The sequence below is a fragment of the Uloborus diversus genome, chromosome 6 (assembly GCF_026930045.1).
Source record: "Uloborus diversus isolate 005 chromosome 6, Udiv.v.3.1, whole genome shotgun sequence".
Lineage (NCBI taxonomy): Eukaryota > Metazoa > Arthropoda > Arachnida > Araneae > Uloboridae > Uloborus > Uloborus diversus.
The window spans coordinates 30,279,684-30,291,702 of record NC_072736.1 but is presented as its reverse complement, the minus strand read 5'-3'; the positions used below and the strand labels follow the sequence as shown (position 1 = coordinate 30,291,702).

The window sequence follows — 12,019 nt, the reverse complement described above, 5'->3', positions numbered from 1 at the left end:
TTTGAATATGTTGTTAAAGTATTTCAAGAAATTTGGGCGGGGGGGGGGGTAATATTTTTTGAAGTCAATTCATATTATTTGACATAATTTCAATTTTTATTGCAAATAAAAAAAAATTCCGACTTTAGCATTAAAACTCTACTGTTGATAAAAAAAACTCGAAGTTCCACGGAAAAATTTGACATTAAAAAAGGTTCCGTTTATTGAAGAAATTAAGAAAAGCTGCCCCTAGTACATGCACTGTATACCAGAAAATTTCTTTTGCAAGTTCGTTTAAAGTTTTCTGAAGAAAGTAATTACCTCTTTGAAATGTTGTGTTTGTTACGATGTTCTTTTCTAATTGTTCTTATTATATTTATCCGAACAGGTCTCGTCGTGGCATCAGCCATTGCTCTCTGGCATGCTATACCTCATTACGAGTATGAAAAGCTTAACTTTCCAGAGATGAGTTTCAGCCGTTGGCCCGAAGTAAGTTCATTCTTTACTTCTAAAAATCATATAAATGGACTGAAGTATTCAAAAGGTAGCAGTGACATTGACTAAACACCTAGGGGGGAAAGGGGAAAGGAAAGCCAGCGTATTTAGGAGAGAGGGGATAAAACAAAGAAAAATGGAACGCATGGTTTTAAATTCTTCAAAAAAAAAAAAAAAATCAGTTGGTCGGTTAATTGTAGCACAAGTTAATTTTAATAACTCTCAACGACTATAGTATTAAAAATAGAGGAACAACAGTTTCAAATTCTTTATTTCTGATCGTACGAATCTTATCTTTACCTTTACTAATAATAAAACTGAAAGTCTCTCTGTGGATGTCTCGATGTCTGTAGGATGTCTGGATCTCTGTGACGCGTATAGCGCCTAGACCGTTAGGTCGATTTTCATGAAATTTGGCACAAAGTTAGTTTGTAGCATGGGGGTGTGCACCTCAAAGCGATTTTTGGAAAATTCGATTTTGTTCTTTTTTATTTCAATTTTAAGAACACTTTCCGGAGCAAAATTCTCATAAGATGGACGAGTAAATTACGAAATTATCATGACGTGGAATGGGAGAGCGAATGAACATAGCCAATTGGCGAGAAATTCGTCATCCATTATTTGTAAATATCAGAGTTGGGCAAATTTTAATTGCATTGACAATTAAAGATTAACAATTGATTAATTGGTAAACGCAACCACAACAACTAACAATTGGTCAATTGTAATTGTGGAAAATTACAATTAGCAATTAATTAATTGTTAATTGTAGTTTACTACAATTAACAATTAATTAATTGTTAGTTGTAGTTTACCTCAGATAGCAATTAATTAATTGTTGATTGTAGTTTACTACAATTAACAATTGTTAATTGTAGTTTACTACAATTAACAATTGTCGATTGTTCTGTGAATTTTAATTAAAACTAACTCATAAAAAAATTACTGGTTTTGTACAATATATTCTACAGACGACAGGTCTACCTGGGACGTGGACGCAAACGGATACCATATTACTATCTAACTATTTAAATACACATGTTAGCAACAAATAAAATATCAATAAAATATCAGTAACTTTCAGTAAATTACCGCCCAATAGCCAGCCATGGCTAAAGCAGAAACACATGAAACACTCGTGTTGAACCGAACCATTGCTTCGGTCACTCGTCTGGTTTGCGCTAATTCTATATTAGCTACCAGTTTGTACTTGGCTCCCTTAAGTACAAACCACTCTTTCTTATCCACTCTTGGCTTCCACTCTTGGCTTCCTTAAGAGGTTTTCCGTCTCCAACTCAGTCACTTTCCTATGCCGGACTGATGCGTGGCAATAAGCACGAAACTACAGTCCTTCGGCTGGAAATGACTGAGTGTATTTCATGTATCAGTAACTTTATTACGAGCAATAAATTATATACTGCAGCATATGATTTTTCTCAAAAACTGTTGTGGCTGCCGTAAAATATCCCCAAAAAAGGTATATCTCAATTAAAAATTAAAAAAAAACTTCCATACAAGTAAAAGTCCGGAGAACATCTGAGGGAAATTACAGAAATGCATCTTAATTACACGATTAAAAAAAAAAAAAAAAACGAAAACAGAGCGGTCTCTGAGATCTTACGTCCCCCTGTTATACCCTTCTTTCTGATTTCCCCTGTTACAGGTTAAAATATAAAACAATGATTTGCACAATTTTAAAACACAAACATTTACGTGTTGAAAAAACTTGCCAAGCCGAGAATAGTTCACGCGGCGAGCGACCGAGCAATCAGCACTGAACGAAAATACGAATTCGAATAATACTTTGAACTCTGTACGCTGCGCTGTACCTATTGATACATTAAGTTAATGGTTAGTTTTAATTTTTTCATAAAACAATTAAAAAAATTAATTGCAATTATTTTAATTGTGAAAAGCGATTATCGTACATTAATTTAATTAAATTAATTGCAAAGTGCAATTAATAGTTTAATTGCAATTAATTTAATTGCAATTACTTTTTTAATCAATTAACAAGGCAATTGAAAAAATAATTGCTTAATGCCCAACACTGGTAAATATACAGGCGAACCGAATGACCTTTTAATTTTCAACCGTGCGGGTACCACTAGTAAAAAATAAAACAATTGAAAACAAAAATCAGATTTGAGTACAGTCCAAAAATTATCGATTCTGTATTGAACCAATGAAACTGATGTCAAGATAATGTCGAAAAATGTACCGACTCCGTAAGCACGGGCGGATACAAGGAGGGGGTCATGGGTGTCAGGACCCCCTCCCCCCCCCCTCCCCCTAAACTGTCCACAATAGTATCGGTCGATATTGTGCTTAAACACTGTACGAATAAAACGTAAACGAATTCAGTAGTCTTTTCAGCTCATGAATTATTTTTGAAAGTAAATAATACTTAAAATACTACTTTTTTTCATTGCTTATAGGATTAATTTGTAATGTTTATGCCTATAAAGGGCCTTATTCCTCTGCCAATTTGGTGTTTTTTATTGACATCCAATCAGTTTCAGGAATTTTTCGCTCCTAAACCCGTAAGTTCGTTTATGAGGGGGAGGGGGAGGTCATTCTTTAACGTGACCTTCCTAAAATGGTAGTCTGTATCCGCTCCTAGCCATAAGCATCAAGTAAGGTGTCAAATAAATGTTTACTTCACAACGTATGGTCATAATATTTGCTTCATAAGAATTTATTGAATACGCATTCATTTTCATGGTCTCGACCCATCACCGTTCGACATAAATGCCTCCCAGTCCCAGTTAATATCTTAGTAAATGCTCGAGAGCATTAGTGACAGTTATTAGGTAATAAGAAGACGAATGAACGAAACACACGGAGGACTTCAAATTAAAGTAGTAACAAATAATAAATAATTATAAACAATTTCCATGCATAGTAGGGCGGAGTAGTTACAGGTCCCTGCAAAGGCGGATACAAGGGAGGCGATCGCCTCTCCCTCGAGGGAGTCTGCACCGGCAATCTTTCGAAATTGAAGTTCTGAAAACGTCATTCTCTTCGATGACGTTAGGGGAAAGAATGGGATTTGCTTGAAATTGCCTCCCAGAAACTTTTCAAAATTGAAGTTTTAAAAGGGTAATTTTAAGAGATGAATAAATTAGGCTTTCCTCGGATGACTATTCATCCAAAAGCTCACAATTCTTTGCATTGAAAAGGGTGTCCTTGTAACACCGAAACACGCGTCTGCAGTAATTTGAAATTTTTGTGCATCAAAACGTTGGTTAATTGATTTATTTGATTGTTAGTGTTTAGAGGCCGTACCCAGGTAATTTTGCAAAATTCGTACGACGCGATTGTAGACCATCTTAGGTAGTGTTAGGGAGGAAAAATTAGGTTAAAAGACTTTCCTCCGTAATTTTTCGGAACTGAAGTTCCAATAGGAATTTCTGCTGAAATTAATAGCAATTAAGTCATGACAGAAACAATACTAAGTAAGTTTAAGAAGTTCAAGATGTCTTGTGTGCTAAGAAGCACTCGATCGAAAATATGAAGTTGAAGAAAATACATACACTGAAGATTTCAGTCTATTATCCATAACTGGATTTCACTCACTCATATATTAGTAAAGTAAGCTTTGTTTCAGTTTTCGTCAGTAGTTTCACAATTACCTGATCTCTGTATAACATTCTTATTTTTGGCAAATTCACTTTTAATTAATATTTTCAATCGTAACTAGTAATAATAAAATCCGGTGGCAATTACACAGCAGTATGAATTCATCCATACTGTAAGCATTAAATAGAGCATAAATTACATAACTTGAGAAGAATATAAAAAAATTTCAGTTCTCTAAAAATTTGGAACATGTCCGGTTTTTCCCCAATTCCTCTAAGTTTAAAATGACATTTAGGATTATTTATGCATTTAAGAAAATGAATATTTTCAACTTAATATTGCTTTAGCAACTTACTCCAGAGATCACCTTAAACGTGGGTTATTTTTTTATTATATGATCCTATGTCTCTCTTTCTCTTCCTCTTTTCTCTTTTCTGAACAACAGGTAACTGCCGAAGGACATGATCAGTTAGTTCCGTACTCTTTGAAACCGTGTTCTTCAAGACTACGAAAGCCGTAATTCCAGTTCAACCGCAAAAATTATGCTTAAAAAATTACGTTTTATGTATTAATTTATTTCGTTAAGTATTTTTTTATAGAAAACTTTAAGAAGTACAATAATTTCATATCAAACACTGTATGTTTTTTTTTTCAAAAGAATTACTCGAAAATTGTGTTCGAAACAGTGTGTAATTCAGGAGAAGGTCTCAGTGTTCTTCAAGTACACTGTAAAAAAAATCCGGAAACGGTTCTGAGTATATCGTGCAGCTGTGGTTCATGAAAGTTTCAAAAACGTTTCTGAGTATTTCGGAATCCTCTTTCTGTAATGTCCAGAAACGTGTCTGAGTATTTCGGAATCCTCTTTCTGTAATTTTCAGAAAAGTTTCTGAGTGTTTCGGAATCCTCTTTCTGTAATGTCCAGAACGTGTCTGAGTATATCGGAATCCTCTTTCTGTAATTTTCAGAAACGTTTCTGAGTATTTCGGAATCATCTTTCCGTAATTTCCAGAAATGTTTCTGAGTATTCTGTGCAGCTGTGGTTCATGAAAGTTTCGAAAACGTTTCCGAGTATTTCGGAATTCTCCAAACAATTTTCAAAAACGTTTCCGAGAATTTCGGAATCCTTTTTCCGTTATTTTTTCTAAAATATAATTCTTTATTATAGTATTGCATACCATATCAGTTTCAATTCTTTCATATCTAAGAGCAATAATACAAGCAATTTTAGAATCATTCGTGGATTTTTTTTTTTTTTTTTGGAATTTCTAATGACAAATAGCATGGTTAACAGCATAACATATGCACAGTTATAAATTTTTGAAAAATTATGAAATAATCTAGTAGTTTCATTCCTAATCACAAAATCGTCGGGGAATTGGAGTGGGGGTACCTTCTGAAAAGTGGGGATTGTTTGTTAAACAATCTTAAACTTCAGTTTTTCTCTCAATATTTTCAAGACAAAACTATCATCATATTGTATTTTTAATGCAGAACTTAAAAACATATCTTGTATCAAACTTGATAGCTTTTATCTTCGGATAAAATTTGACAGGACTTACCTACCCTTCGCGTTCCGGAATTCGTTCACCTCAAGTCAATTTCTCTGACGAACAAAGTGTACCGAAAAGTACCAACAGAGAAATTGATGAATTTAAATATGACACCAAGTCCCCCTGCTGGAACCATTCGGGTTGATTCTTCTGTTCTTGCCCTTTTCCATCTCATCACAAATATAAATACTTATTCAAAATAGGTTACTGATTTTATTTTTACAGTGTGCGCAAAATGCATTATATATTTTATTTATTAAAACATTGAACTCTATTACATGATTATTCCATTTCATATATACAAGAATACCCCCCCCCACCATAAGAGTGATGGTGCACCCATAAAATGCTATGAAGCGCCCCCCCCCCCCTTGAAAAAGCAACATCATATACATTATAAATCAAAGTATCATATACATTATAAATCAAAGTATCATATAAATTATAAGTCAAATACTTTGATATGGTGTAAAAATACAAAATTATTATTTTTTTTTTTTTTTTTTTTTGCTTTTGGTAAAATTGAGGCTCGTAAAACGAAAAAAATGAAGACACTTTTAAATACATATATTTATCTATTTGTTAAATAAATTAATACACATTTAACTAATTTAAAGCGTTTCGCTAATGCAAATATTTAAAGAGATATTGTCATTTAGATAATACTGAAGCACTATGTTCCTAATTACAAGAGATAGTTTTTTTTTTTACTTCATGGGGCATTCCAAGGTATTTTTGACATTTATATAGAGTCCGTAACGTGACCTTTTTTGCCATAACTTTTTAATTTACTGTTTGATTAGCATATTATTTTATTTTGATCTTTTCCTACCAACACACCAGCTCAAATTAAAATAATTTGCAAATCTAACGGTAAATTAAAAAGTTATGGCAAAAAAAGGTCACGTTACGGACTCTACATAATGTCCAAAATACCGTGGAATGCCCCTCATACAATCTAGCTACACTGTTTACAAGAGAATGAAAACATGCAACCTTAAAGGCGAACTATCAAACCTGACAATTTGCATATTATAACATTTAATTCATAATGCTTGATACATAAATGTTCAGCCAAATATTAACTGAGATTGACACATAAAAACAAAGTACACAATAACACTTATTTAAATTTTTTTATAATCTTCAATTCATAAATTTTACAGAATAAAACTAGACACACTTGCACTTTAAATATGTGTTCTATATAATGTAAAATATTTTCAAATTGCAATAGTTCACAACAAAAAAATAATACTGAAGAAAATAGTTTTTTTTTTAACGAGATTTATATGAACTAAATCTCTTTAAAGTAATAGAGTTGCAAAGCGACTTACCTATTCGTCGGTGGTGGTCTTTTGCAGGCTTTGGTCACGAAAAAGGTGATTTTTATGACAGAATAAAATTCTGCCAACAAAAATTACCCATTTGGTGTAGAAAGAAGAAAAGTATCCAAGAAAAAAGTGAATTACCTACACAAGTTATGCGACGCAATGAATTTAGATGGCGTCCTCTCGGCAGTTATTTGGTTTTTAATTTCAGTTTGTATTCCTTCCGCGAGCATGCGTCGAGAATTTGCACTTCGTACTTAAAAATAAGTGACATAGCTTCAAATTCAATCTCATGACGATACATATGCAAGAAAATATAAGACTTTAAAATTATCTTCAGTGAATTCATGCGAGGAACAAAACTTCTACTAATCCCCTTGATGAGTGTTACTTCGCATACATGAGTCAGCACTTGTTTTCATTGCGTGCTTTCGAAAGTTTCAGTTTAGTTTTGCTGCTGGACTATAAAATTGCCGTGAGAGCTGCGCATGCGTCGACTCTTACTTTCTTGCTAAACGGGAAACGTTTTTGATTATAGCAGAAAACTGCGGAGGGCGTACGAATCTGTGTATTACGGAAAACTTTTTTGTATATTCAGAGAGTTTTCCGAGATTTTTTACAGTGTACCCTACTCTTCGGGAGCTACCTATATTATTATATAGGTGCGTGCCTTGTGTGTGTGTGTGAGTGTGTGTGTGTGTGTGTGTGTGTGTATGTGTGTGTGTGTGTTAAAGAGAATATTCCTCGATGCATTTAGAATATTTATACCTTTTTTTTTAACTATGAATGGTGAAGATCAATGTTTAAAAAAAAAAACATTAATCTTCACCATTCATGGTTCTTTTCTTTGTTGTTACATATCGTACTTACAAAACTTTCCACTTGAACTTTTTCATGCCTACATTCTTCAACTCTGTCCAGGGAGGCTTCGATCTTAAAGTTTTTGAGGGCGGAAATTCTTAATTTGCCGAATGGAACTCCAAATGTTGCCGAATAATGATAACTTTGCAGAATAGCCAGAAAAAAAATTGCCGAATAACGAAATTTTTGAGGGTCACAGTAACTTTCCGTGACCTCCTATCTAGGCGCCCAATCATCTGTCCTTAAGGAAGAAGAATTTTTTTAAATGTTCCGCAAACTTCAAGTGAATTGTTAATCATTTCATTTTAACAACTAAACACTGCTCAGATGTCTGACTTAGAAACACTGCTATTTTCCATTACATTAAAATCCATTTGAATTCCTGCTCTCAATATATATGACTTATTTTCACGCTTTTTTTCTTTTATAGGTTTTGCAAATCTACAGCAGGAGCTACTACGGATGGTCTTACGTACTTGCGTGGCTTGGTGTGGCTTTAACGTTGTCGTCTTCCTTTATGTTCCTTTGTGGAGCCCAGTGCCTAAGGAAGGAAAAGCAAAAAGAAAAAGCTCATGGCACAGCCTACCTGGTACCCATATACGCGGGACCATATCACTGCCCATATTCTTATTGATTTTGTCAAACACAATAATTGGAATGTTGAGGTTCACTGTCCAAGCTCTTATTAGTTATACAAGTAGCAATAAGTGGACTCTGAGTTAAGGCAACAACAAATATTGGCTTTAAAGACATTCAAAATTTGCCATGTGAAGCATGCTGTAAAGCAATAAGTGGACTCTGAGTTAAAGTCAACAATAAATATTGGCTTTAAAGACATTTAAAAATTTGGCATGTGAAGCATGCTGTAAAGCAATAAGTGGACTCTGAGTTAAAGCCAACAACAAATATTGGCTTTAAAGACATTCAACAATTTGCCATGTGAAGCATGCTGCAAAGCAATAAGTGAACTCTGAGTTAAAGCCAACAATAAATATTGACTTTAAAGACATTTAAAAATTTGGCATGTAAAACATGCTGTAAAACTCAGCTGAAAGGTTATTCCTGCATTATTTACGTGAATAGACTGACTTTTGTAAAGCAATTGACAGTTGCAAATTTGCTGTAAAGATTTTCTGTGAAAATGTTTGAAAGACTAAAAAAGTGCTGTATTGCGAGAATTGTTAAGAAAAGACAAAGACAAAATTAAAAGAATCTTCTCATTGCAAGTGGTATGTGGAAAATTTCGAATGACTGAATTGAAACGTTGTTCATACAGAATGCGTAGAGAAATTCGAAATGCACAACTAAAAGCCAGTTCAGAGTTTTTTCTGTGAATGGAAGAAAGTCAAAGAGGTCAACGAAAGGTTTAATCTATGTTAGAATTTATTTCAGTTATGAAGAAAGTAATTTCATCATTTTCAGAAGTAATCATGAAAAACTTTTCATGAAACTTTTCGAGCGATGCATTCTAAAGAAGTAAATATGTTCACAAGGAGTTGATAATGATTAAAGCGATGCAGTTGGAACTATTGTACTCATTTTTAAGCACATACAGTTTCTCTCGCTCTCTCTCTTTCTGTTTTTTTTTTTTTTTTTTTTTTTTGAAGTTACTAAGTTGCTATCACAAAAATGTTTCAAATAATATCGTTTTTATGATGTTGTTTTCCCATTTCTGTTGTTAGCTGATATATTGATCTAAGACATAATCAAGTTGAGGATTGTTGAGGCATGAAGTTCATGTTAAACAAAACATTCTTACTTATTACTTGTCCAAACTCAGAAAAAAAAACAACATCTTATTAATTAACTGAGTTGTTAAAAAAAATGCTCACGTGAAGTATTTCAGTGTTGTTTATTATTTTTATCAAGCAACTGAAAAAACAAGAAAATAGTTTGAGGCTCTTTACTGAAGTATGATGTCAACCCGCCTCTTCGTCAGGGGAACTTTATTTGACATTTAACCAATAAGCCAATGTGAAAAATTCATGTATTTGTCTTGTTAATAGTTAACTGACAAAAGTGAAGTTGCATTTATTTTCAATTCAGGTATTTATTGTTTTATCTGATATTTCGAGTTACGTATACGCATTTCTTGTAAATAGGAAAATAATATTAAATAGGAAAATAATAAAGTATTACTTTGAAATATATAAATAAGTATAATGTTGTTTATTTGATGTTTTTGAATGAAGCCTTTATCACATTTACTACTGGTAATTTCATAACATATTCTATCATAGTTAGTTCTTACAGGAAAAGGTTGCACGATTAGTTCAACTCACAGTAAAAGGCAACATGATTAGTCATACTTACAGTGAGGGGAAAGGGAGGATGATGACATGTGAGCACGGGGCATATGTGAGCATTGTTTTACTAGGCTAACGTCAAGCGAAAATCTTGAAAAATTCTCAAGTAATGGGAGTAGCAGTCCTTCTTCTTGGCCAAACTTTTAGAGCAATGAGCTAGTTTATGTTTCTGTGGTGACAACTTTGTTTTCGCAGGTGTTGTATGCAATTTTATCACTTGTGAACAGTTCCATGATCCTCTGCGTAATATTAATATCAGTGTAGGGTTGTTATTACACTGTAAAAAAAATCCGGAAACGTTTCTGAGTATATCGTGCAGCTGCGGTTCATGAAATTTTCAAAAACGTTTCTGAGTATTTCGGAATTCTCTTTCTGTAATGTCCAGAAACGTGTCTGAGTATTTCGGAATCCTCTTTCAATGTTTCTGAGTATTTTGGAATACTCTTTCTGTATTTTTCAGAAACGTTTCTGAGTATTTCGGAATCCTCTTTCCGTAATTTCCAGAAATGTTTCTGAGTATTCTGTGCAGCTGTGGTTCATGAAAGTTTCGAAAACGTTTCCGAGTATTTCGGAACTCTCCAAACAATTTTCAAAAACGTTTCCGAGAATTTCAGAATCCTTTTTCCGTGATTTTTTCTAAAATATAATTCTTTACTATAGTATTGCACACCATATCAGTTTCAGTTCTTTCATATCTAACAGCAATGAAACAAGCAATTTTGGAATCATTCGTGGATTTTTTTTTTCTGAATTTCTAATGACAAATAGCATGGTTAACAGCGTAACATATGCACAGTTATAAATTTTTGAAAATTTATGAAATAATATAGTAATTTCATTCCTAATCACAAAATCGTCAGGGGATGGAAGAGGGGTACTTTCTCAAAAGTGGGATTGTTTGTTAAACAATCTTAAACTTCAGCTTTTCTCTCAATATTTTCAAGACAAAATTATCAACACATTGTATTTTTAATGCAGAACTTAAAAACATATCTTGTATCAAACTTGATAGCTTTTATTTTCGGACAAAATTTGACGGAACTTACCTTCCCTTCGCGTCAAGGACGAACAAAGTGTACTGAAAAGTGCCAACAGAGAAATTGGTGAATTTAAATATGACACCAAGTCCTCCTGTTGGAACCATTCGGGTTGATTCTTCTGTTCTTGCCCTTTTCCAGTTCATCACAAATATAAATACTTAATCAAAATAGGTTACTGATTTTATTTTTACAATGTGCGCAAAATGCATTATGTATTTTATTTATTAAAACATTGAATTCTATTGCATGATTACTCCATTTCATATATACGAGATTCCCCCCCCCCCACACCATAAGAGTGATGGTGAACCCATAAAATGCTATAAAGCGCCCCCCCCCCCCCCAAAAGGCAATCCCTGAAAATGTCAATGGCAGTCTGCGTGGTGAACGCCCCTCGTCTTCTCCCCATATGTGCATTGCATATTAATAATATAGTATTTAAAAAATGATCACTTTTAAAACGATGACATGAAATAATATTACTTTTTATTTCGGCATGTAAATACAGCTGTTCCATTTTTGCCACTGACTCATTCCTCCTGACTGTCCTATATTAAACTAGTATATCCACGAAGGAAATGTTATTTACCGAACAACTAATGTCAAGGAATTTTTTATTGTCCACCACATTTAACAAAATGAATAAGCACATTAATTAATTGCATAACTATGTTGCTTACTAATAGATAACTGAGCCATTTTCTAATGGTATAAATATTTTTAAAAAAATGAATAAATTATAATAAAAAAAAGATAAATAATACTGGCACATTTTTTGTGAGGCATATTACAATACTAGAAAACATTTGCATTACCATATTTTTAATGAATTAAACAATTGATTTTTTTTTTTTTTTTTTTGAACCAATGTATGT

The 12,019-nt window shown here is 33.1% G+C and overlaps 1 protein-coding gene across 1 annotated transcript in view; it reads left to right on the top strand.

The window, feature by feature from the left end:
• The window catches only part of LOC129224401 (claudin domain-containing protein 1-like), a 77,240-nt gene extending 67,354 nt beyond the window's left edge, over positions 1 to 9,886 (top strand). The window contains exons 4-5 of the mRNA XM_054858851.1: positions 368 to 468; positions 8,229 to 9,886. Coding sequence (XP_054714826.1) covers positions 368 to 468; positions 8,229 to 8,432 — 305 coding nt within the window. The 3' untranslated portion in view covers positions 8,433 to 9,886. The remainder of the gene's footprint in view (positions 1 to 367; positions 469 to 8,228) is intronic.
• Positions 9,887 to 12,019: the final 2,133 nt, after the last annotated feature.